Below are 24,068 nucleotides of genomic sequence, written 5' to 3'. Positions count from 1 at the left end.
GGCTTTCAGTACGGAATGGGAATTTATCTTTACGTAGTAATTCTGGGTTCAATTCTCTTGGCTATCCTTATTTTCAGAATGAAGTTATGTTTCGGTAACATGTCTACGCTATATACAAATTTCAGGACCACGCATAGGAGTACTACCAATATAAACCACCACAGCTACAGGCACAAGTACACATCAAACAAGTCAAGTGATCTTTCGATCCATAATGTTTTTAAGTAATTCCAATTCTATGTCAACTGCGTTGAAGCAGGCTCTGCAACGATAAACAACCCAGCCGGAAAATGTGATGAGCTTTCCCTAACCCTTTTCACACCATAACACCCTTAAAATGCAAACAACTATTTAAACCTTCTCGGCTCTCCATCCCTCAACTGGGAGGGGGAAGCTGGAAGCCCAGCTGGCGATCTCCTTGCGGAGAGCGTTGATCTTCTCGATCTCGCCACCGGCAACCTTGGCCCTGAAGTCCTTGAGCTTGTTGTCCGGCTTGGGGAGCGCGGCCTGGGTCTCCTTGCAGATCTGGATGGTCTGGTCAATGTAGCTAGCGACTCTCTTGAAGTCCTCCTCGCCGAATCCACGGGAGGTCATGGCGGGGGTACCGATGCGGATACCGCATGGGCTGAGAGCGGACTTGTCGCCGGGGATGGCGTTCTTGTTGCAGGCAATGTTGATCTGCTCAAGGACGGCCTCGACGCGGGCACCGTCCAGGGACTGTGCGCGGAGGTCCATGAGGACCATGTGGGAGTCGGTGCCGTCGGCAACGAGCTTGTAGCCGAGACGCTTGAGCTCGACCTCGATGGCTTTGGCGTTCTTGATGACCTGCTCCTGGTACTGCTTGAACTCGGGGGTGTTGGCCTGCTTGAGGGCAACGGCGAGGGCGGTGATGGTGTGGTTGTGGGGTCCACCCTGGTGACCGGGGAAGACGGAGAAGTTGATGGGGTTCTCCAGATCGTAAAGGATGTCCTTTCCGGTCTTGGCGTCAGTGGAGCGGACACCCTTGCGGAAGAAGATCATGGCACCACGGGGACCACGGAGGGACTTGTGGGTGGTGGTGGTGACGATGTCGGCATACTCGAAGGGAGATGGGATGACACCGGCGGCGATGAGACCGGAGATGTGGGCCATGTCGACAACGAGGTAGGCACCGACCTTGTCGGCGATCTCGCGCATGCGCTTGTAGTCGATCAGACGGCAGTAGGCAGAGGTACCGGCAACGAGGACCTTGGGTCTGTACATGAGGGCATTCTGCTCGAGCTGCTCGTAGTCGATGATGCCGGTCTCAATGTTGACACGGTAAGGGAAGGTCTCGAAGTAGGTGGAGACAGCGGAGATCTTGCGCTGAGGGGTCTGGTAACCGTGGGACAGATGGCCTCCGTGGGGGAGATCAAGACCCATAAGTCTGTCATGGGGCCTCATGATGGCCTGGTAGGCCTGGAGGTTGGCAGGGCTACCACTGAGGCACTGGACGTTGACACCCCACTTGGCCTTATCCAAGTTGAAGGCGGTAAGGGCACGAGCCTGGCAGGTCAACTCAATGGCATCGATGTGCTCGTTGCCGCCGTAGTATCTAGCACCTGGGTAACCCTCAGAGTACTTGTTGGACATTGGGGATCCCAGTGCGTCGAAAACGGCGCGGGAGGTGACGTTCTCGGAAGCGATGAGGATGATGGACTCGCGCTGTCTCTGGATCTCTTTCTCCTGGAATTTTACGTTAGATATGCCATCGTGAGATATGATTATGATTGATTAGACTTGCCATGATCGCAGCTATCTCAGGATCGGTCTCCAACAAGGACTTCTCAAGAGCCTACACATTGTGATGTCAACTGTCATGTCCATTATGACTCCGATAGCTGGAACTTACGTCCTTGTGCGCCTGGGAGAGGGCATATGTGGGCTGGGTAGTAGAAGCCATTTTCACAATTGATTCGATCTGATCAAATCCTAAATCTTCAAATGTAGTAAATGGGTAGAAGAATAAATGGTGGGTGGAAACTTCGAAAGGTATGACGATAATTTACCCCCAAATTTCTGACCGCCACCCGATGCTGCCCCGCGTTGGTGTTAATCCGCTAAATTTATTAGCTAAAAATGCTATCGATTGTGCAGGGGTGGTGGCCGATTGGTTGATGAGATTCGGGCCCCGAAAGTCTCCGAACTCACTCCTTGTTTTATATTATTTTCATACTTTCAAGCTTCACTGGTTGGTTGAGAATCACAAGCAATTTCTCCTTGGGTTGAGTTAAATCGCATGTCGCCGCACAAGTAGCTCTCCCGTCATAGGATGCCCTCATCTTGGCAGGTCACTCGCATATATTCAAGCACGGGATGGGATCCAGGGCATCTGGGTTTGTATTACAATGCCTTGCATATCCACGCCATTCCATTCTCTACTCCTAATATTACAAGCCCAGTATTCTCCAATGCAAATGCCTCGTTTAGGTGTAGAATGCGAACTTATCCTTCTCCGCCCCAGCCTTGACCTGGCTTGAGTATGCATCCTCCAAATCGCTCTGAATAATATTATACCTGTTCTTCCTGACCGCCCTCAGTCCAGCCTCCTGCATGATGGCGGCAATGATCGCTCCGCTGAGCGGGTCGTTTCTGATGATCAAGCTGTCAAGATCCACCTCGGGAGAAAGGCTCATCTTGCTCGCGATGGTGGTGAAGATCAGGCGTCTCTCACGTCTATCCCTCAGGTTAGGGAACTCAATCTTCCTGTCCAAACGTCCAGGTCTCAGAAGAGCGGGATCAAGTGTATCAGCTCTGTTGGTGGCCATGATGACCTTGACGTTGGAGGTCTGATCGAAACCATCCATTTGGTTGAGAAGCTCAAGCAAGATACGTTGGACTTCTCTGTCGGCACCAGTCTGGGCATCGAAACGCTTCGTGGCAATGGCATCAATCTCATCAATGAAGATGATTGCTGGGGAGTTCTCACGGGCCATGCGGAAAACGTCGCGGACCATACGAGGACCCTCACCCAGGTACTTCTGGACGAACTCGGAACCAACAACACGGATGAAGTTGGCAGTCGTAGAGTTCGCAACGGCCTTGACAAGCATAGTCTTTCCCGTTCCTGGTGGGCCGTAAAGTAGCACACCGCGCGGTGGGTCGATACCAATTTGTCTGTAGAGATCGAAGTGCGTCAGAGGAAGCTCAACAGCCTCTCTGATCTCCTGCTTCTGCATATCTAAGCCTCCTACATCTGCGTATGTGACATCGGGCTTCTCGTGTGCGCCGAGCATGGCGATGGAGGAGTCCGCCTCCGGAGGAAGAATGTCGACAAGGGCGTTGGAGTGGCGATGGAGGGCGACAGATGACGATGGCTTGAGCAACTCGCGGTCGAGGGTCGAGAGGATTCGTACGACATAGTTGGAGCCTGTTGATGATTGCACGATGCCGGTACTGGTTTGCGCGGTTAGTATTGAATCGCGATAGTGACATCAATGCCTTACTTTTGATCTATAGCTTCCATAAACTGCCCAATAACAAGGGGCACACTCTGAATGCGCTTGATCTCTTCTTGTGCCCTGACCAGCTCTCTCTTTAAACTCCTGTATGTTGTTAGAGAGTCGTACTACACACTGTGTATTGATGAAGGTAATTTACCTCTGTTCATCCTTGATGTATTCCTCTTGAAGCTGGATATACCTGGATTCGTCAGCATGCTGCCTAGAGCTTCACGAAGGCGACAAAACTCACTCCAAGTGCCTCTGAAGTTTCTTCAGCGTCGAATACTCATCGCTTCCATCCGTCGCCAGCCCTTCTAACGAGTCGATGTTTGGAATCGACGATGGCAGCTGCTTCCTGTGAGGCAACACCTGTGTCGCAGGGTTCTCGACAGCCGGGTCCGCCATAGCTCTCCTCGTGCTGGAAGGATACGTTTGACGACGCTTTTGCAGATTTATTGAGATCGTCACTAGCAGGCTGTGATGATGCAGAGCACTGACTGTGAGCACTGTGAGCACTGTGAGCACTGTGAGCACTGTACAATTCGTGGATTTTACTGATAGGTTGGGTTCGTGGTTGATGAGGCGCGTTTGTAGGTTGTTTTAGTCTGAGCTGAGTTGTTGCTTCACTTTCGTTGGATGTCGACTACGGGAATCTCCATGATTGGCAGGATTGGCAGGTGATTGGCAGGGATCAGGGATGCAGGTCGTACTAAAGTATGTCCGGTCGCCGTGAGTGTTCTCGTCTACCGTAGTAAATTGATGGGGCGTCTATCCGCTAAGGTGCCTCTCTCTACCATCTTATGATGGGAACCTGACCCAACCAGTCAGTCACAGTCACAATCACCAGCCACATCACAACTTCTTCCTTCCCTTCTCTCCTTCCTCAACTCAACTTGGGTACTTTCTCTCTTACTCTTACTCTTACTTCGCTATCCTTCTTATGACAACAAATACTGCTCTGCCTTTTACAGCGTGGCTAAGGGTTCACTGTATCATAAATCGGATGCTTCCTTCACCCTGACTTCACCACTATGTCCTCATCCATCACCATCCCCACCCGCCAGGCCTACTGCGAGGGTGGTAAGGTCGGATCGAGCTCAAGCTCATCATCGTGCTATTCCACCTCGCCACAGACTCCCCAGCGGAAGGGGAAGAGCCCGATGTCGACGCCGTCAAAGTCGTCGGGCCATAATCGAAGGCCGAGCATGCTGAGTGAGTCCTCTCCCGACCCGGCTGTCACACCATTCAGCCAAGCGGCTGCCAGCGGCTCTTCAACCACGAAGAAGCGTTATGGATATGGGATACTTCAAGTTACAATATTTATGGATCGTGAGCCTGACAAGCTTTATTAGGCTCGTCCTTCTCTCAACAGGAACACACCGTCATCAATATCGGTGACCCGGATGGAACGCCTCGTCTTGTGAGTCCACCCACTCCGCCACCACAACTCCCACGCCGGTTACTGACGTGTACACTACAGATAACCTGCGTCCGCTACTCTCAAGGCTATGAATGGAATCCAGGTAATTAAACCCTTCTTATCGTGACCCTAAATCACCAGCTAACGACCCCTACCCAGAGATCTTTCTCCCCTCGTACATGGAGTGCGACTTCGAGTCCATTGAACGCAAACGCGACCCCGTCCACGAGATCAACCTCAGCGACGAAGAGATGAAGAACATGTTCCCCCAATAAGCCAAGTCACGAATTGTTCGCATGTAGCCTAGGGGCTCGCAGCGGTGTAGTAAGGAAGGGTCTTGCCTTACATACAATATTGGGGTTGGGTTACATATTAGTGTGTATGCGGGATTGACAACGGATATGTCTTTCTGCGGCTGGGAACAGGGGGATCGCCTTAGCATTTTGGAGTATAACTGGGTATTATCTTTTGGCAGCGGGTAGTGGGAGTATGCACATAGGTCTATGAAATTACGAGCATAATTTGAGTTGATGGAGGGTCGAGTATAACGTTGGGATCTGGTATGGGGGAAACGGCACCAACATATTTCTAGTTTTATTCATTCCATACCTTTTTGGGGAATTCCGTCCAAGGGGCACTTTTAGAGGTTCTATATAACCCTCAAGGCAACTCATTTATTTTTCTACATCTTCAAGGGGACGGATTGTGATCCATCATCTCCTCCTTAAGAGACGGTGAGTCCATAGCCTTGACACATGATAACTCGTTTCACATGCATGAATGTCACCCCACCGTTTCAGGTCCCACTTCCCACCTCCGATAAGCCTCGCAATCTTTATCGCAATCGCGGCACTAATCCCCATCAGGGCCCCCCTCCCAAAGTGCACGCACGCATCGCATCGGTAAACAAATCCCAGCCCAGCAAGCCTTACGACCCCTCAACCTCCACAGACGTTGCGCAAAACCGAACGACGTTATCTTCCCAGCGATTGAGGAGAGGGTACAATGGCAGACCTCCAGCGCAAAATCGAGCTCCAAGAACCAGATGACCTACGCTACCTCCTCACCAACACGCGACGCGTTGCTGGTGAGAAAATCGACGTCGCGCTTCCCCCGATCGAGGGCGAAGATGTGCTACGACAAAAGGTGGAGGAGTTGGTGAATTCGGTGCGTACTCCCCGCCCCCCCCTTCTTGCTTTGCTCCAGGATTCAACAGTAGCTAATACGGAAGTAGTATGTGACACAGACGTTCTCGCTGGCGGCGCCGAATACTCTTATAAACGGACACCCGGTCGCGGCGGACTCATCGCTTTTGGCGCCGGAGGGAGGGGCGGAGGCGGAGGTGGTGGAGGAATATGAACCTTTCTCCGAATCCCTGCGCGACCGCGCCGCGAAACTCCTACGTACCGAAGAAGAACTCCTCCTCGAAGTGGGGAGGCTCCGTCGCGAAGCACCTGCTAAGGCGGCGGCGGCTTGGAGGGAGGAGTTGGCTAGGGATGAGGACCTTGAGATGGAGGATGAAGAGCAGGAGGGGGGGGAGGAGTGAGGGTAGAGAAGTTGGAGAGGCAGGAGGAGGTGGAACGCAGTTGGAAAGAGGGGGTGCAGGGGTTGGGGGGGCTGAAAGGGGGGGTTCCGGCTTTGGCGGCGAGGATGGAGAGGGCAAGACGGGCGGGGGGGTATGCGCTTGCTGAGGGGTAAGAGTGGGGGTGGAAGGCTTGGTTGGACGGAAGATGGTTTGGGGTTTGGAAAGATTGGATGGTGTTTTTTTGGGGGGGGATGGTGGGGTATTTTGGGGGGAAATGCTGGGGTAATTGGGGGGGGCAGTGGAGTTGGCGTTTCGTTTGGTATAATGGGTGATATGATGGATACGGCTTGGTTGGATTGTTTGTATGAGTACGATGAAGGCTGCTCGAAGATGGAGAGGAGAGGTTGGGTCACGATTATGAACTGAGCGGTGCCGATGAACAAGTTGCATAGGGCCTGAACAGGTTGCTTGGATAGTAAACTAGGTTTTCTCCTGGCCACTTTCTTGACTTGGGCCAGATGTCTCATTTCAATCATCCTCATCCCTCTGTCTAGGTTCTCTCCTCCTTCTGGGCCCCCTCCGTCTGCGTTCCCCCTCCTTCTGCGTTCCCCCCTCCGCCTGCGTCGCCTTCTCCTTTGCATTCCCTCCTCCTCCTGTATTGTGAAAACCCATCATACTTGTTAGCTACTGTTAGGGTTTAGCTTTGATCTCCAACAATTTCAGGGGATACGTACGCCTTAACAGCATCACCTCCAACTCTATCCCTAGAGGATCGTACAGTGTAATAAATTTTTCGCAGGCATTGAACAACTTGGACCTATTAGCTTTGTCGAATACCGGCGGAGGAGACACATACAGTTTCGTAACACGCTTCGTAGGTTGACATGTTTGTTTGGATTCGGGTGCTTGGATTCGAGTTCTTGGATAGTTGAATGATACTTTGCACTGAGTTGGATAGGGGGGTTATTTAACGTGAGGTGAAAACAAAGGAAGGAACTCAGACCGCTAATATGAGAGTAAGGATTTCACCTCCTTCAACTACGTGTGGAATTCTGTATATTACGCCCATAGATACAACAAAAGACAGGCAAAGGCCAAGGATCAACAACACCGCATTCATCTGACCTCGAACCTCTACAAACAAAAAACAGCGAGCTCTCGACTAGCATTCTATGCTTGCACTCTCATGTTGAATTTCTTCCGTCTTCCCATCGAGACCCCATCGTAATCTCGTTATGTTCTACCGCGCTTTATACGCTCCCATTTCTCGGTCGTCATCACCCAATCCTCAAGCGGGGGTAATTCCATGGTCCGTATACTGCTTTGCCCGGAGGTCCGCCGCCACACCGCCCGGCTCAGGGATCGGGGCCGTAGTAGTAGCAGTCACAGTCTCGCCCTTGCCCTCCGTATTATCAATGACAGCATCCTCCTTCTTCTCCTCACCGCGCTTCTTCGCCCACTTCGGCGACCTATAGAACTCCGGCTCACTCCACGGTCCCGCATCGCTGAACCCGCATCCGCCCTCGCAATCGCAGGATCCACCGAACTGCTCGGGCAGGTTCTCAGCCGGAACCTGTGCGAGCAGCTGGCTCTGGTATCCGCTACCAAGAACGTGGATCTTCTCGACGGTGACGGGGTCGAGGAAGGACTTGATCATGCCGAAGACGGAGCTAAATCCCCACGGGGCGTTGATGAGGTAGAGTCTGCCGAGGCGCTCGGGGTAGTGGTTCTGCGACATGGCGGAGGCCTCCTTGACGTAGCCGTAGACAGAGGAGATCTTGGCGAGCCCGACGCCCTTGAGGTCCATGATTGTGCAGCAGGTTTCGAGGAGGTGGCTCGACTTGCGGGAGCAGGCGGGGAGGCGGGGGTCGGACACTTTCTCGTACTCGACGGCAAGGTTTTGAAGCATGCGCTCTTGGGTGGTGATTTTGTTCATGGCGGTTAGGTCGCACTTGCCTAGTTGTTCGATGTAGACGGGGCGTCCATCCTGGGGGGGGGGGGTTAGTATCGGGGGAGGTTCGATGGGGGGCGGCGGGCAACTGTACCCTGTCGGTCTTGTGGTAGTATTGTGGGTAGTATTCGAAGATCTGGGCCTTCTCGGTGTACTCGAAGTTCTGGACCAGGTGGTCGAGGTTAATCTCCTTCCTCCAGGCCTCGCTGTTAACGAACCTGAGCATACGTTAGCAACTTCCTCTTTAATAGCTATAGCCGTATAGTTGGGGTGGGCCGACATACATCAGCTCCGCGAGCGCAACATCGAACTTCCGTGCACGCAAGAATCTCAACTGATTGGGGTCAGCAAACGTAGCTCCAAGCTGCGGAGAACCGCACATACCAGAGTCAAAGTATCCAAACGCTCCGTAAATCCCTTCTGCTCCAACGACATCCTCAATTGGTAGACCTGCGCCTCCTGCTGCGGCGTGAGGTGTCCAGCATGCCCAGGCTGGTTCGTGGCGGAGACGGTTGGGAAGTCGTAGTCGTCATATTTCGGGTCCGTCTTGAGGGGGACGATCTCAGGGGGGGCTGCCATCTTCAAAAGCGAGTGATTAAGATAAGACGAAGGGAGGAGGGGGGGGGATACTATTTTATGTAGGTTTTGGTTTGGTTTTGTCTGGAGGTGAGACTAGGTTGATTGGGATGTATAGTACTAAGATTATCGGTAGGGTAGGAGGAGCAATCTTGCGTTTAACGGTAAGTTATGGAAGTGACGCAAGCTGTGGGTGGCCCGCCGCCGCTCATCCCATGTAAGCGAGCAAACGACGTGGGACGAGCTCCAAACACGTCGACAGGGGCAACGTGGGGTAAAAGTCGCATAGAGGAAATGGAGTATACAGGTGTAACGTCTATGAAGAATGAAGAATGAAGAATGAATGTCGTCTTTTTCAACTCGTTCACACGGTTCACATGGTTCACATGGTTCACATGGGAAAGAGCCCCATTCTCATGCATAGAGTTTCAAGTCAATATAGTATTTTCAACCACTTGCAGAGCCCTTCTTATCTGCATCTTCCTCGCCCTCATTCTCAGCCTTCTCTTTCCTCTTCATCGTGACGTCCCAGTTATACACACGTGCTGTGGCCACCTCCATAGTCTAGTCCATGTCAATTAGCTGTTCAAAGGACAGGATTCGTGCACACATACTGTGATTTGCTCCCTGAGAAAGTCGAGATCCTCCTCGCAGTTTGACAAGCTCGCTTTCGCCGAGGTGAGTTTCGAGTTCAGGAGCACCTCCGCCTCGTCGACGGGGTACGACAGCATAACGTTCGCCTGTGCCATGTCAATATTTGTACCTCAAACCAGCGAGTAGCAGACATACCCCAAGCCATAGATAAACTTCCTCCGTAGGTGGAATATGTGCCTTTGCGTAAAGCGTATCATTAAGCTCAAACGTCGCTTCTATCGGGTCCGAATCAGGCTATAGAACAAACATCAGCACATCGCTAACGCCGCAGAGATCGGAGCTCGGGCACCTTTCGTGTTTTTAAGAACCGCACGGTATCTAGCGTCTTTTGAATATCCGGCATCTTATCCTTCAACCCAGCTGCTCTCCGCTGCTGGTTGGCCTCCATAAACTGGTACTTTCTACACGCATTGTATCAGTTCTCCGCGCGTTTGAACAAGAGAGGCACGGGCAGCATACGCTATCATCTCCTGGAAGCTCTTGAGAGTGGCCTCCACATCCGCGCGGGTCGTTACGTAGTCCTCGACCTTATCGACGAAGGGCGCATAGGGGATACCCCGAGGGTTCGTCCGGGCTGCGGGTTTTCTGGGGAAGCCGCGAGGGTCAGCTAGGGTTCGACGGGTGGAATAGAGCTTTGGGGAAGGAGCAGCTGTTACTTACTTCGTCGCTGTGTCTGCCATTTTTTGGGTATTATCCCACAGCTGGCGGGGTTGTGTTGTTATGGGCAAACTATCTTACCTCGATACTTGCGCTGCTGTGTGGTGCAGATTATTGGCCTCGCACTGTCACAGCAGTTAGCGCCACAGGTGGACTTGGGTGGGATTTCAGGTGTCTCAATGGGCAGCATTTCAGGAATTCATAGCAGTCACTCGAGAGGAACAAATATGGATATAGGGTAATATGATCTATCTATACCTAACTTTTATTTTTTGTTTTAATAATTCACTGTGACGAATGGACCGTACTGGGTTATTTTGGGTCATGGTATTAGATCAACAAGATTAGATCGAACCGATCTAATCTTATCAGCACCCCCCACTACAAAAGCATCACCCTCCAAGTCTCGCAAAGCATCACAAAACGTTGTATAAATTTATTTCCATTCATCCGCTCGACACTCAAACCCCAATTTAAACCCCTCCTAAACATCAATCCGTCTACTTCCAGAAGAATCCAATCAACCATCCAAAAAAAAAAGCAAAAAAGTACAAAAAGACTCATCAGATTCCATCAATTCTGGACATCTGATGAGGGAGAAAATCACTTTTTATGATTTTACTTTTTGTCGATATAATCCATTTTTTCCCTTGCTCTTTCTGTATAACCCGAAACTCGAACCCGTGATCTCCCTTTATATAACCCTGGCCAGATTGTCCAGACGGTGGTACTTCCACCGCGCCACTGTGCCGCTTATGGGAGGGGAGGCGGTTGTTTTGGTTTATATAGGAAGGGTAGCGCTTAGAGGGAGACAAAGGGGGGGATGGGGATTGTCTTTGGATTTGCGGTGTTGCACGGTGTTGCACGGTGTTTCCCATCGGTGTCGGCGTCTGGGTTATCTCACACATATGCGTGCTTGGACCAGGTTTAATTTGATAATAATATCAATATAACTAATACACATTCTAAAAATATAAACTGTATATTTTTCAAAAATGTCAGCTTACGAGGCAGGCAAGGACGCGCATAGGAAGAGCACGCAGCCGCTTAAACGAAGCTGGACCCCGCCTGAAGACGGAGTTGATGTTCGGGTTCAAACTTAAGGCACGATGACGTTGAGTATCAGAGAGCCCGTATAACAGCCCGGTTGCATCGTTTAGTTTGGGTGAAAGCTGGGTTCACGGTGCGGGAGAAGGAGGACGTGTGAAGAGAAGCTGGGGTGATGGGTGGCGGGTTTGAGTTTAAAGGAGTAAAGGGGTTGGTGATAAATATTCTGAGGAGTCTTGAGAATGTAGAGTGAGGGTTTGGAGAGAGCGGAGAGAGAGCGGAGAGAGAGCGGAGAGAGAGCTATGAGGCATGCTGGAAGAAGAAATGGAAAGAAGAGATTTCAAGGTTGATGGAGAGAATACAGTCGGTTTAGTAGGCGAGACAAATATTATAGTCTATTAGGTGTTTTCGAAAGGAGATAAACCATGTCACAAGTTAGGAAAAACACAGGTTAGTATAAAATAGATTGTCAAGATCAGTTGGTGTAAAGGAGTATATTCTTCAACCAGCCCAGATCATAATAATGAAAAGTCCGGAAGCGTTGTCGCCTGTTCTATGGGTGTAACATAGTGAATGGAGGAGGTCTTACGCCAGTTCAACCGAGGCTATTTGTGCCCCTGGTTCCCCTCGATTTTCTCGTACAATATCTTCAGGCCTGTAGTTTCAGATCCCTCGACTAGTTTTGCTGATCCAAGATGCATCGACCTCAAGGGCCGTGCTCGGTGTTGGGCGCATTGTCGTTGCGGGGTGGTCGAACAGTTGGGCTCCAACGTCGAGGGTATCGTATTATCCAACACGGCCTCTTCACGAAGGCCATCCAAGTTGGTTGTCGTCATAGGGTAGTATGTTTGTTCCAATCTCCCGTATGCACCCTCATTTCTTCGTCGAAGTCCCCCGTATCTGCTCCTTCAGCTCATCGATAAAGTGGCCCAGAAAGCCCTTCTTGCCACCAGGAACATCTATCTTCGTCCCCCCCATATCCGCCGGGTCCTTGCCATGGCGAAACTCATGCACCCCTTTGTGGATCCGTCGGACTCCGCGGTGGAAGGTTGGGCTCGAGATGAGCTAGATGGTCGCTGTCAGCTACTGAGTGAGGGTGGCGGATGTCTCGGGGGGGGGGCGCGAATGGGTAATAATGGGTTACCTTTTGGATAAGCCACAGTTCGACGGCGGCGCGTAGCCAGGACATGGTCAGTGGCACATGGAATCGTAAATTGGAAGGGATGTTGGTTTGCGCAGACGCCCAGGTGTTGTGATGGAGGCCCGTGGCAACAGAGTACTCGCAGTGGTTGTTGAGTTTGTGTTTGTGAGGCTTGTTGGTTGTTTGACTGGTACATAGAGCGTATCGGCCCTTTCACCCGAGCGCCCCGCCCGGTTTCTTCGTTCTTTGTTCTTCCCCTTCCCTTTGACCTCCATTACAACCATAACTTACACTATACAAGATTCCACCACTGCCGTTGCTTTTTTGCTTGTGATATAACGATATTATGATGATGTTCTCTCACTTATTATATCACTGGCGCCCTTGTGCCTGCCAATCTGGCCGCCCTTATACTAGATCCTTTGCACACTATTGATTCCGAACGCGGCTTCTTAGTTCCCGCCGTGGGACAAACGCCCAAGAGTGGGAACAACACCAGTGGTTTCCAGCGACTCTGACATCACGCTATTTACCACCCTCTAGAAGGATTTGGAAGGTTGGCTTTAGTCTGCGAAAAGTGATTGGCACTCTTTATTGCCTTTACCTATTCCTACAAGCTTGATTTTATTCCGCAATCACCGTGCCTGCCTGCCCTGCCTCGAGAGGGGAGAGCCTTACTCAGCACCACCAGGCGCAATAAATATTTATTGTACGAGGAGAGAGCTACAGCTATAATAAGTCCTCCCTTAGGCCCTAAAACGCCGCCCAAAACGCCATTTCCTTCCTTCTTAAGCAGGCCATCCACCGCCCTCCGACCTCTGCCACCAAACCCATCCCGCGTTGTACATCTGTCAACTGCGCTGCAGCCTCGCAAGCTGGATCGAATCCGCGCCTTCAGGGGCAGACACCTCGAGTCCCGGAGCCAGAGCGAGAACGGCGGCACGAGAAAGACGCTCCGCAGGGATTCGCCCAGTTGGATCCGGAGGATGCGGCGCTCGACGTCTGCATCCAAGCGCGCACGCTCGCCAACGGAGTCGCCCCAGCCAGACAGCATCTCCACAAAGCGGCAGGAGAGGCAACCGCCTACCTCTGAACCGCTATCGCGTGACCACAGCCTGACACGTGATTCTCAATCTGAACCACCGGCGTTGCCCCTGGGAAAGATGCCCACGTTCCTGCAATTATCGGAAGAGGGTAAGCACTGTTATTATGCCTATTTTTTTCTTTCTTTACTAATGCCGTTTCAGAAACCTTCCAAAAATTCAAGGAGCTGAACTGGCTCGAGAGGACCAGAGCAGCAGATGGCCGAACCACCGAGGACTCAAAATGGGCTCGCTGCGATGCAGACTTGACAGCAGGCCGCGACCGCTTCGGCGACATCTTCGTGTGGAAGAATAACCGCGTCAAGCTGCACGTCCCCGACGAGATGAACGACTACATCAACGCCTCCCCCATCACCATGAAAAGCCACCGCACCCCGCTGCAGAGCAAATACATCGCCATGCAAGGCCCCAAGCAATCCACCACCGACCACGTCTGGCGCATGGCATGGCACGAGCTCGCCAGCCCCGCCCTCATCGTCATGCTGACCGACGACAAGGGGTACCCCTATTTCCCGTCCAGCGCCTCACAAACCCTCCCCATCAACACCATCGATGAATTCGGCGACGGCTTCCTCGGCACCGTGACGTGTGAGGGCGACGCTGAGCTCTCCGCCGACGGCGCGACGGAGATCCGTAAGCTGGTTATGCGCGTGGAGGGCGAGCAGAAGGAGAAGGTCATCTGGCACCTGCTGTACACGCAATGGCCCGATTTCGGGATCCCGGCCGAGAACGAGACTGCTTCGCTGCTGAACCTGATTGCGCTTTCCAAAGAGAAGAATGCCACCCCCACCAATCCTAAAATCGTGCACTGTCGCGCAGGCGTGGGGAGGTCGGGGACGTTCATCGCGCTGGACCATTTGCTGGGGGAGTTGGAGGCGGGGGCGTTTCCGGGGGATCGGGGAGGTGGGGGTGGTGGGGCGTTTGAGGCGTTTCGGAGGGACGATCCGGTGTTTGATGCGGTGAATAGCTTGAGGATGCAGAGGCCGAATATGGTGCAGGCGGTGCCGCAGTATCGGTTTATTTATGAGGTGCTGAAGAGGGTGTGGGAGGATAAGTATGGGAGGAAGCTTGGGGAGGCGGGGGGGAGGGGCAGGCCGAGGGGTAGTGGGGCGGTGCCGACGGCGAAGGTTTTGAGGTTGGTGGATGCGGAGGATGTTTTTACGGAGTAGGGGGGTCTGTCTGTATTGGTTGTGGTGGGGAGGAGGGCGGTTTATTGGATTTGAGTTTCCATAGCGTTTGTTTAATGCGAGACCGAGCAAGCGGCGAGCGAACATAGACGGAGCGCTGTATATTAGACGATGCGCCATAGTGACTCTGAACATTTTAGTTTAGGGATCACAGTGGATGAGATAAATCAACTGAAGTCGTTTCTCATAACTATATAGCAGTCATTCACTCGTAGATACATCGCCACACCACCCCCGGCTCTACCGCCTGACCATATTATGCTTCCAAAGACCCCCTCCGTTACTGTTCTAGCCATTCCGATAACCAATACCCGCACAAGCAACGCCAGCAACCAACCAATATATCAATGATTCCTTCGTCATATAATCTGAGGCGACTACGTCGCCGCCGTCGCCGCTGGCGTCGCTGTCGGGGCTGGTTTCCCAGTGATGTAATCCCTGTTTTCAATCGTGACGCTCTTGGTCATATGGTTCACCTTATACACACCCACGAGCCTGCTCGCAAGCTCAAACATGTTATTGCGCAGGGAGATGACGATGAACTGAGCGTTCTTGGTGCGTTCCTTAATGTAAGAAGCCACGATAGAGACCTGTTACGCGTTAGTTTCGTTGATTCGCAGAAAATAGTTTACTTGGGGGGGGGGGGGGGCTCACATTGCGGAAATCAAGCGCAGCATCAATCTCATCCATAACATACAACGGCGTCGGCTTATAATGATGCAGCGCGAACACCAGCGCCAGCGAACTAAGCGTCTTCTCTCCACCCGACAAATTGCTGATGTTCTTCCAGCTCTTCTTCGGCGGCATCACAGAGAACAAGATGCCCTCGCTGAACGGATCTAAACTGTCCACGAGCTCGAGCTCCGCATTGCCGCCCATGGTAATCATCTGGTACATCTCCTTGAGCCGTAGCGAGATAGTAGAGAAGCCCTCCATGAACCCCTCGAGACGCAGACGGCGCAGGTCGTCGCAGCGTTTCTTGACGCGGTCACGCTGTGCGACTGCGGCGGCGAGGTCTTCGGAGCGGGTAGTGTGTTCCTCGACGCGGCGGCGGTACTCTGCCAAGACGCCCAGTTCCACATTGACGTTCTGGGTCTTCTCCTCGAGGATGGCGATTTCACTCTTCAGTGTGTCCTTGCTCATATCCGCAAGCTCGTCCTTGCTATACGCCTGCAACTCCTGAGGCTCGGACTCCTCGCCAAGGTCGTTGATGTTTTGCACAGATAGCTTGGAGAATTTCTCTTGCCAGTACCGGAGGCGCTTTTGGTTCTCGAGGAGCACTTTCTGGTTCTCTTCGAGCTTGTTGCGCATTTCGATTTCGACGGCACGGGTCTCGTTTAGCTCGGCGGTCTTCTCATCAAGCTCGGCCTTCAGTGCTGACAACTCTTGTTTCTTCTCAGTAAGTGCTTCGTTGGCCTGCTCTGCTCTCTGCTTCGAAGCTTCAGCGTTTGAGCTCTCATTTTCGATTTCCTGCTCGAGTTTCTCCAAGCCGGCAATGACACCCTGTAAATCCTTGGTAGCCTTGTTGTGGTCTTTTTCGAGCTTAGGGATCTGCTTCTCCGCTTTGGCCTTGGTAATTTCGGCTGTAGACACTGCGTCATTGAGAACGTCGATTTGCAGCTTTAGATTGTCGACCTCAACTTTCTGTGCTCGCAGTTTCTCACCGCCGACTGCCATGATTTTGTCTTGTAAAGCCTTGATTTCGTCTTCGACGCTCGAAGTCTCACTATGTAGCTTCTCGATGCTCTTGTTAAGTTTAAAAATCTCTTTCTCAAGGGATGTGATGCGGCCATTGTCGGTTTGATTCGGCTGATGTTCCTTACTCAGCTCTTTGACTCTCCGTTGGGCATCCGCTAGATTGCGCGCCGAACTTTCAACCTCCAGACCAATCTTCTGCATTTTGGTTTCCAGCCGGGGGATCTGATCACTCAAATCTCTCAAAGAAGCTTCGAGTTCCCGTTGGCGCTCCTGGAAAGTTTGGAACTCTTGCTCCATGACATCTCTGTCAACTTCTAGTTGGGCAACTTGAGTCTTGGAGACATCGGCAACAAGTTTAGAGGACATGAGACCCTTCTTAACAGTGTTACCTCCACCAGACATAGTACCCGACTTGTCAATGAGTTGTCCGTCGAGAGTCACAACGCGCCATCTGCGGGCTCCATACGCGATTCGATTGGCTTGAGCTAAATCATCTGCCACAAGGGTGTCTTGGAGTGAATGGTAAAAAGCTGGGAGGAATATGTCATTCTTTGCCTTGATCAAGTCGAAAAGTCGAGGAACGTTTTCGGGTGTGGCAATGGGTGACAGATTGCGGTTGCCAAGTTTATCGAGACACATGAAGTTACCTCGTCCGAGGTTGGTCTTTCTCAGGTACTCGATGCATTGCTGTCCATTTTCGACGGTATCGGTAACAAAGTTATCCAACGCGCCACAAGCGGTAGAAATTGCTACATCGTACTTCTGATCGATAGTGCCCAGGTTCCCTAGACGGCCATGGAATCCTTCAATGCGGCCAGATTCCTTCAATCTCATGAGCCCGGAAAGAACATTGCCTTGGGTCTGAGTGTTTGAGAGGCTCGCACGTGCTTCATCGGCCTTTTGCCTGGCCCCAGAAAGCTGTGCACGGCATTCAGGCTCCTTTTGGGCCATTTTGCTTAACTCGGCCTTTGTCTTGGCAACTTCCTTCTCAAGCTTTGCCTTCTGAGCTTTACATTCTTCCAACTCAGCAAGCTTGGCTTCCTGGCCTCCCTGAATGGACGCTATTTTAGCCTGCGTTTCCTCGAGGGCCACGGCACCAGCGTTTGCCTTCTCATGAAGTATCGCAAGTTCACTTTCAGCAACAGCGACTGCTGATTGCGTCTGGTTGATCTTTTCGTTCCATGGCTCCAGGGATTTCTGCTTGGTAGCGATCTGGTCTGAGAAAACTTGAGCCTTGCCTTTAAGGCTATCACGTATGCTTGCGAGCTCTTTCTCCTCAGCTTGCAACTGCTTCTCCAAACTGGCAATTTCCTTTGTTGACTCTTCAATCTCATTTGTGCATTCTGCGATGCTAGCAGTAGCTTCTTGTCCATTTTTTTCCGTAGCAGCAATGCTCTTTTCTAACTTCTTCTGCTTCCCGGTTAAGAACTTCCTCTTTTCTTCAAATTTGACATTGTCTTGGTCGAATTTGGCCATTTCCTTCAGGATAGCCTGGGTTTCCTTGTCCATAGATTCGTACTCTTTCTGACCTCGCTTGTATTGCTTGTCCATCTGCTTAATTCCATCTTCATTGCCCTTGTGCTTCTCGAGCTCCGTATCAAGCTGCTCTTGCATTTGGCCAATGGCTTCTTCGGTAACTGTTATGTTATCGCCGCATCCATTAATGTATATTTGATAAAGTGCTGATTGCTTCAGAGCCAGTTCATTCTCGTCTTTTATGAATGCAAGAGCCTTGTTCTTTTTATCCTCGAGACTATTCTTCTCCTTCTCAACGTGTTGTACACGGGTACTCTTTTCCATGCAGACCTCGTTGAGTGTTTCGACTTCGGCAGCAGATTCTTCGATAGGAGTCTTGTATTTGGATGTTCCGATAATGTCTTCTAGATATTCCAGTAGCCCATCATCGTGCTCATTTGCAGCCTTGGCCTTCATCTGAGCAATCGACTCGACTTCGCCCTGTAAAATAAGGAAACGCTTGTGGTCGAGATCCACACCCTTATCACGCAGGAGGGTCGTGACTGTGGTGAAATTCGACTCTTTTCCGTTAATGTAGTATTTGCTGGAGTTGTTCTTGAACGCCCGCCTCGAAATTACTAGGTCTGAGCCTGGCATGATCTCATGCCCACCGGTGGGCAAATCCATTACTTCTTGGAAGTGTACTGCAACCTCACAATGATCTAGATTGGGGAAGGCTGCAGAGTTATGAATCAATGCAGAGATTTTCCCTTGTCTCATTTTGCTGGCTCGGAAACCAAAGACGAATAGCAAAGAGTCGATGACGTTAGACTTGCCGGATCCGTTGGGCCCTACGACCGATGAGAAAGATGCATGGAATGGGCCAACTTCTTGTCTCCCCGCGTAACTCTTGAAGTTGGTGAGGATCAGATATGTAATGACAGTTCGGGCCTTGGGGCCAGTATCTTCCACAACAGGCCCCGCCATTGACCTCGACTTTAGCATAATGTCCATCGGCCTTTCCAGGACGGTATCCATAGCATTGATAGGCTTGGCCAATGCCTCTGAGCTCCCTGGAGCCGGAGCCGCTGGCTGGTCATTCAGTGTCTCCGTGATGTCGGCAAGTGGGGTGCTATGGAGTTGGTAGGGCGCAGGTGACACTGAGGCTTGCGGTGTAGGTAATGGAGCTGGTAGTTCTGGTGGAACAGAAGCACTTCCTGCACGCGAAGGCGCGGTGCTCTTTCGTTTTCTAGGCGACGCCCTTTTTGATGGAGAAAGTGGCTCTGGGTATGCGGCTTGCTCGGGGTCGAATATCTCGGACGGCTCAATGCTTTCGGCCACAACTGATTTGCGAGTTCGTCCGGATGTGCGCGGTGTACTTGGCACTGAAGTGGCTGTCTTCCTCCTCGACTGAGTCTGCCTCCGGGGGCTTCGTTCCGGTGCGGGGGTAAATTCCTCTTCGCTCTCTTCCCTCACTTTTTGAGAGCTTCCACTCGGCTCATCCTCATCAGACGAATCGACGATTTTGCGGCGGGCGGCTGCCCTTCTCGAGGGCCTGGTGGGGGATTCCATGATGCGGAGCCGTTTTGGTTTGCTTTGTTTACTTCCTTCGAAATGGAGGGGCAGTCGTCGGTGAGCAGACGGATCTATTGCGACATTGAAAATGTCAGATGGAATTCTGGGGTCTGTGGTCTCAGGCGGACTAAATAGGCACTGATTTGACGCGTATTTGGCTTCTTGGAATGATGATGGGTATTTGCGGCGTGGTCGCGTTTTATCGGCGAGGCTGATCAAAACATTGGTGACGAGTTTCGCGACCACAGGTCCCGACATGCACAAGCGAACAAGGCTGTAACTTTTGTACCTACCAAGGCTGCTTTCCAACGCCGCAAACATAAGCCAATGCCAAAGATGTTCGATATTAGCAATTTCGACGATGTCTTCGCATTCGATCCAAAGTACAGCTATGCTGCGGAAAGTGTGGAGAGCATAGAGCAACACAGGACAACTTTTGAAGGGCTGTTTGTTGACAGGGTCCTCAAAGTGCTTGAGATCAAGAGGCGTAAGTCTGTTCCAACGATATTCTGAGATCTCTTCCTAACTCACTGTTACAGCGAATAAAAGCTACCCTCCAAAAAGCAATGGTGACTTGAGGAGTCTTCATCACGCTGTCGTTAGCTCGAACGCCGCAGACCATACGAAGGTGTCGCTCTTGTATTATATTCTCCTGGACTGCGACGAAAAGGCACGAAACAATGCGAACTCAAACGCCTTCGAGGAAATGTCATTCATGCCGAAAAAGTATCAAATATTCATGAAGGGCCTATGGCACATGGACAGAGCGGAATTTGAGGTTTGCTATGTTACCCATGACGATGGTCCAAACTGACTCTTTTCAGACTGCTCTACAAAACCTCACACACCCCTCACTTATTCCCACCTTCCAAGAAGAAATTTTAGGGGTTTTGGTCAAACATTCCCCAGCAGACGATATGCGCCTTCCATTGGCGTATTATCATACTGTACTGCCCGCGCTGGTCAACACGCCCGCATTGGACAGCCTTTTCCTGGCGATAGCAAGAACAAGTGTGACAGAGGCATTCTTTTTTCTCCGAAGCCAATCCGAGCTAGATCAAACCCGCATGTTTGAGTCTTTATTACGGCATATTACTCAAGAACCGCTGGGTGACAGGACTGCAGCACGCGGGATTGAGCTCGTAAACTTGCCATTTACTAAAGAAGAAGAAGCCTTGTTCGAACAGGTCTTGACGGGCATGGGTGGAAGGACGGCCGCGAGGGCAAGAGATCTAGTGATGCTCCGGAGAATAGGGACGGGGAAATTTAACGAGGCACTGGATGTTGACTGCAACAGGAGCAAAACTGTTGGCGGTTTAAATTGGGAATCTTTACAAGAAGGCATCCGAGAGGGCCTGGGACCGCGATATGATATTTCAAGGATGAGATAGTCGGCTGGACATTGCACGGAATAGGCAAAGTAAGGGAGTCAATCAACATGGCGTCTGGCATCTTTGTAAGCCGAATAAGAATTATCCATGTAGAATGCGAATTGAGTTACCTAATGTAGTATTTTCTTTGATATCGATGTCATGAATGTTGGTTTAAGGTTATTGTCTGTCTCAAGCCGTACTCTCTGATTTCATCATCTCGGCATGGATTAACATTGTGGCGGTACTCGAAATGCGGCCTTGTCACTATCGATAACGACGCGTGATGATGATTGACGGTTCGATTCTTTGACAACATTAGAGGCGTTTATACGTTTCCATGTCCTTTTGCGAATTGAAGCTCTCATAGTATATCACCGTTTACTGTCTTTGTTTAATATGGCCTTTTATTATGCTGTTTGTCGGACAAATTGAACCCTTCCCAAAAGACTAAGCAACAGAACAATGCCTATTTGCAAGTTCTGGGGGAAGGGGACATGCAAGAACGGGAGTCAGTACATGTGAAGGAAAGCTACTTTTCTTAATCCTAAGCTGACATGTCAATAGATAATTGTCGATTTGAACACATTGGCCCTCCTGGCCAAGAATTAGCCGGAGGCGGCGGCGCACCTGGTCGCAATCCTTTCAACGCGGTCGGAAGCAATGTCAACCAAGGATACGGAGGACAGTCTACGTTTGGAGCGAGGCTGCCTCAAGGGCAAAGCAGCTTTGGAAGGGCACCGGATACTCGTGGTGGCCGTGCGCAGGCAGGTCCTCAACCAGGACACCAAGCGCAGCCTCCGTACCTTCTAGGAAAGGATGGAATGATCACAGATCTGTCGACTGAACTGCCGCAATGGATCCTATCAGCCTATGGACCGGGCCTGAAGGCCCCTATTCAACTTTTTGGAGGAGAGGAGAGAGAGAAGAGTTTCGAAGAAATGCGACTGAATCATTATGCGCTTCGAGCGGCAGGCCAAGAAGCTCTGGCTGTATGCATCCCAGAAGACGTCATACCAAAAACATACTAACATTGTTCCAGGCGCAACAGCAGGACGAATTGATTCAAAAAGCAGCAGCACAAAACCAGAATGCCCTGCACAACATCGACGCTGCCCTGACGTACGTTCTCCGTGGCGAGAATGAACATCCAAACCGACTAGATATTGTGGAACAGTATACAAAGGGAATCATAAATCCCACACAACCTACAGCTCCATTGGGCGCAAACATCCCCTCTGTGAACCCTCTGGGACAACCAAGTCAAATCCCACCGGCGAGCGCATTCGGTGCGGGCCACTCGATTCTAGGACAGGCTCCAAACCCGCTTGGGGGACAAGGTGCTCTCGGTGCTCCGTCTCCTGCATTTGAACAACCAGGGTTGGGGAGTAACCCTCTGGCTTCACAACCCTTTGGCGGGCAGGCACCTATACAGCCACCACAATCCAGCCTATTTGGACAGCAACCTCGGCCAGGCGGCATTGGTGCATTTGGACAGCCGGGAGGCTTTCAGCAAAACGCACCAAACCCTTTACTTGCTCAACCACAGGTCCAGCAGGCCCCAAATCCATTGTCACCAGCACAACCACAACCCCAGGGCGCATTTGGCCAACCGCAGGTTCAGCAGCCTGCTCAACCAAGTCAATTTGGACAGCCGCAGGCTCAGCAACCAGCCCAGCCAAGTCCATTCGGACAACCTGCCGCACAGCCCGCGCGCGGTTTCTCGACGGGAGTAAGCCCCTTCGGCGCAGCCCCCACCGCTCCCTCTGGCTTCCAACAGGGCGGTGCTCAACCTTTTGGAGCTGTTGCCCCCAGCAATATCCAGGCACCAAACTCATTCTCGCCAATTCCTCAGCAGCAAGCCGCCCAGGGCCAGCAATCCGGATTTCCTGCCGCTGGTGGCCAAGTTGCTGACCCCAGTCCTTATCCGCCCGGATCGAGTGCTCAGCACCCACATCCGTCAACTTACAGTGCACGAGATGCTTCCAATCGCATAACAATGTTCAAGGGCAGACCTGTGGTATACAAAGATAACCAGCCGGGCTTCCAGAACTATGATGGGAGCTGGGAAAAAATATGGTTTCCGAATGGGCCCCCGGGGTATTATAATGCGACGGAACTGCCGGAGGAGGGTTATGATCAAGCGACAAAAGAAGCCTATGAGAAACTTAGGCAGACGGGAGAATTGGAAGGAGGGAAGCTGCCGCTATTGCCGCCGCGGAGGGAATGGTCAAAATGGGATTTCTAGAAATATAGGGAGGGACAAAGAATATATATATAGCATGGGATGGTGTCCGGTTGTGGATAATACGTTGGAGTTCGGTTTTTAAAGAAGTCAGGTTAAAGTGGGATGGAGGAGGATCTTCTTTGGGCTACAATGAGACTCCTAAGTCACGGCACAGACGGAATGTAGAATGTTTCAAGAGTCATGCATATATATAGTAATTCGATGGTGGCTAATATCTCGCCGTCAACAATAGAAAGCGTCCAATAGCACCCCGAACCCTAACATGCAATGCCAGAAGAAGTACCATGATACATTTAAGCAGCAATGGTGACCTCAACCTCAACACCGGCCTCGATGTTGATGATGATCTGCTTGACGACCTCAGTTGGGGCGTTAAGACTATCCATGTGTTAGTGAGGCCCTCCTACAAGCTGCATGCCACAACCAGGGCGAAGCAAGGATGGATGGCTACTTACTCGATGAGGCGCTTGTGGATGCGCATCTCAAAGGTGTCCCAGGTCTTGGAACCCTCACCACAGGGGGTCTTGCGGGTGGTGATCTTAAGGGTCTTGGTTGGGAGACGGACGGGGCCCTTGACGCGGAGGTCCTTGGACTTGGCACGCTCAACGAGCTCGGTGCAGACCTTCTCGAGGGCGTCGACCTTGCGGGAGGTGAGGGTGATACGGATGCGGTGGATTTTCTGCAAAATTATTCGTTAGTACGATATATCCCACGACACGATTCGGAGGTCGCAATGCGCTCAATTGCGCGTGCGACGATGGTGAATACTTACTGGGCCCTCGCCGAACTCCTTCTCTGGCTTTTGGAAAGACATCTTGATATAAGTTATACCTTGGCGACTCGAACGTTATGTTGCGGCAAAGTGACTAAGGCGATCGTAGATTGTCGTGATAGCGATGGGGAGGAAATATATCAATATCGAGAATTGGATTTTTGGTGGGCACGAACTCTTGGCATCGCTAGCTAGGGCTAAATTGGTGATTGTCACGTGATATGTGGA

General features: G+C 51.5%; 13 protein-coding genes across 13 annotated transcripts; 5 read left to right on the top strand and 8 right to left on the bottom strand.

Annotated features, from left to right (window-relative positions):
• Positions 1 to 92: 92 nt before the first annotated feature.
• On the bottom strand, positions 93 to 2,024 carry SHM2 (Serine hydroxymethyltransferase, cytosolic). The gene is made up of 3 exons (XM_024468373.1): positions 1,871 to 2,024; positions 1,763 to 1,813; positions 93 to 1,704 (listed from the first exon to the last, which is right to left on the bottom strand). The coding sequence occupies exons 1-3, from the start codon at positions 1,919 to 1,921 to the stop codon at positions 352 to 354; spliced, it is 1,455 nt and encodes a 484-aa protein (XP_024322626.1). The 5' UTR covers positions 1,922 to 2,024; the 3' UTR covers positions 93 to 351.
• A 182-nt stretch (positions 2,025 to 2,206) lies between these two features.
• On the bottom strand, positions 2,207 to 4,195 carry RPT3 (26S proteasome regulatory subunit). Its single transcript, XM_024468372.1, has 4 exons — positions 3,712 to 4,195; positions 3,619 to 3,660; positions 3,465 to 3,563; positions 2,207 to 3,414 (listed from the first exon to the last, which is right to left on the bottom strand). The coding sequence occupies exons 1-4, from the start codon at positions 3,864 to 3,866 to the stop codon at positions 2,445 to 2,447; spliced, it is 1,266 nt and encodes a 421-aa protein (XP_024322625.1). The 5' UTR covers positions 3,867 to 4,195; the 3' UTR covers positions 2,207 to 2,444.
• A 297-nt stretch (positions 4,196 to 4,492) lies between these two features.
• VC83_04743 (uncharacterized protein) lies at positions 4,493 to 5,156 on the top strand (the record flags this gene model as incomplete). The annotated part of the gene is made up of 4 exons (XM_024468371.1): positions 4,493 to 4,673; positions 4,814 to 4,881; positions 4,942 to 4,984; positions 5,041 to 5,156. The coding sequence occupies 4 exons, from the start codon at positions 4,493 to 4,495 to the stop codon at positions 5,154 to 5,156; spliced, it is 408 nt and encodes a 135-aa protein (XP_024322628.1).
• Positions 5,157 to 5,886: 730 nt separating this feature from the next.
• Positions 5,887 to 6,427, top strand: VC83_04742 (uncharacterized protein; the record flags this gene model as incomplete). Its single annotated transcript, XM_024468370.1, has 2 exons — positions 5,887 to 6,048; positions 6,116 to 6,427. 2 exons carry the CDS (start codon positions 5,887 to 5,889, stop codon positions 6,425 to 6,427), a joined length of 474 nt encoding a protein of 157 aa, XP_024322627.1.
• A 529-nt stretch (positions 6,428 to 6,956) lies between these two features.
• Positions 6,957 to 7,422, bottom strand: VC83_04741 (uncharacterized protein; the record flags this gene model as incomplete). The annotated part of the gene is made up of 3 exons (XM_024468369.1): positions 7,263 to 7,422; positions 7,141 to 7,216; positions 6,957 to 7,093 (listed from the first exon to the last, which is right to left on the bottom strand). Exons 1-3 carry the CDS (start codon positions 7,290 to 7,292, stop codon positions 6,957 to 6,959), a joined length of 243 nt encoding a protein of 80 aa, XP_024322630.1. The 5' UTR covers positions 7,293 to 7,422.
• On the bottom strand, positions 7,410 to 9,103 carry SEC14 (S14 cytosolic factor). Its single transcript, XM_024468368.1, has 4 exons — positions 8,742 to 9,103; positions 8,642 to 8,691; positions 8,452 to 8,575; positions 7,410 to 8,393 (listed from the first exon to the last, which is right to left on the bottom strand). Exons 1-4 carry the CDS (start codon positions 8,934 to 8,936, stop codon positions 7,695 to 7,697), a joined length of 1,068 nt encoding a protein of 355 aa, XP_024322629.1. The 5' UTR covers positions 8,937 to 9,103; the 3' UTR covers positions 7,410 to 7,694.
• A 204-nt stretch (positions 9,104 to 9,307) lies between these two features.
• Positions 9,308 to 10,482, bottom strand: VC83_04739 (uncharacterized protein). The gene is made up of 6 exons (XM_024468367.1): positions 10,248 to 10,482; positions 10,047 to 10,172; positions 9,877 to 9,988; positions 9,723 to 9,821; positions 9,548 to 9,673; positions 9,308 to 9,497 (listed from the first exon to the last, which is right to left on the bottom strand). The coding sequence occupies exons 1-6, from the start codon at positions 10,265 to 10,267 to the stop codon at positions 9,381 to 9,383; spliced, it is 600 nt and encodes a 199-aa protein (XP_024322633.1). The 5' UTR covers positions 10,268 to 10,482; the 3' UTR covers positions 9,308 to 9,380.
• A 1,682-nt stretch (positions 10,483 to 12,164) lies between these two features.
• Positions 12,165 to 12,480, bottom strand: VC83_04738 (uncharacterized protein; the record flags this gene model as incomplete). The annotated part of the gene is made up of 2 exons (XM_024468366.1): positions 12,165 to 12,356; positions 12,436 to 12,480. The coding sequence occupies 2 exons, from the start codon at positions 12,478 to 12,480 to the stop codon at positions 12,165 to 12,167; spliced, it is 237 nt and encodes a 78-aa protein (XP_024322634.1).
• Positions 12,481 to 12,716: 236 nt separating this feature from the next.
• VC83_04737 (uncharacterized protein) lies at positions 12,717 to 14,921 on the top strand. The gene is made up of 2 exons (XM_024468365.1): positions 12,717 to 13,626; positions 13,680 to 14,921. Exons 1-2 carry the CDS (start codon positions 13,419 to 13,421, stop codon positions 14,702 to 14,704), a joined length of 1,233 nt encoding a protein of 410 aa, XP_024322639.1. The 5' UTR covers positions 12,717 to 13,418; the 3' UTR covers positions 14,705 to 14,921.
• VC83_04736 (uncharacterized protein) lies at positions 14,899 to 19,711 on the bottom strand. The gene is made up of 2 exons (XM_024468364.1): positions 15,377 to 19,711; positions 14,899 to 15,312 (listed from the first exon to the last, which is right to left on the bottom strand). Exons 1-2 carry the CDS (start codon positions 19,706 to 19,708, stop codon positions 15,100 to 15,102), a joined length of 4,545 nt encoding a protein of 1,514 aa, XP_024322640.1. The 5' UTR covers positions 19,709 to 19,711; the 3' UTR covers positions 14,899 to 15,099.
• A 51-nt stretch (positions 19,712 to 19,762) lies between these two features.
• Positions 19,763 to 20,955, top strand: VC83_04735 (uncharacterized protein). Its single transcript, XM_024468363.1, has 3 exons — positions 19,763 to 19,937; positions 19,990 to 20,228; positions 20,275 to 20,955. Exons 1-3 carry the CDS (start codon positions 19,778 to 19,780, stop codon positions 20,839 to 20,841), a joined length of 966 nt encoding a protein of 321 aa, XP_024322641.1. The 5' UTR covers positions 19,763 to 19,777; the 3' UTR covers positions 20,842 to 20,955.
• A 145-nt stretch (positions 20,956 to 21,100) lies between these two features.
• Positions 21,101 to 23,276, top strand: VC83_04734 (uncharacterized protein). Its single transcript, XM_024468362.1, has 3 exons — positions 21,101 to 21,331; positions 21,388 to 21,812; positions 21,863 to 23,276. The coding sequence occupies exons 1-3, from the start codon at positions 21,286 to 21,288 to the stop codon at positions 23,066 to 23,068; spliced, it is 1,677 nt and encodes a 558-aa protein (XP_024322642.1). The 5' UTR covers positions 21,101 to 21,285; the 3' UTR covers positions 23,069 to 23,276.
• Positions 23,277 to 23,958, bottom strand: RPS20 (40S ribosomal protein S20). Its single transcript, XM_024468361.1, has 3 exons — positions 23,841 to 23,958; positions 23,524 to 23,747; positions 23,277 to 23,446 (listed from the first exon to the last, which is right to left on the bottom strand). The coding sequence occupies exons 1-3, from the start codon at positions 23,880 to 23,882 to the stop codon at positions 23,362 to 23,364; spliced, it is 351 nt and encodes a 116-aa protein (XP_024322635.1). The 5' UTR covers positions 23,883 to 23,958; the 3' UTR covers positions 23,277 to 23,361.
• Between the last annotated feature and the right edge of the window lie 110 nt (positions 23,959 to 24,068).

The sequence above is a fragment of the Pseudogymnoascus destructans genome, assembly GCF_001641265.1.
Source record: "Pseudogymnoascus destructans isolate 20631-21 unplaced genomic scaffold scaffold_15, whole genome shotgun sequence".
NCBI classification, from domain to species: Eukaryota; Fungi; Ascomycota; class Leotiomycetes; order Thelebolales; family Thelebolaceae; genus Pseudogymnoascus; species Pseudogymnoascus destructans.
The sequence above is the reverse complement of the archived record's forward strand: the minus strand, read 5'-3'. Positions and strand labels throughout refer to the sequence as shown.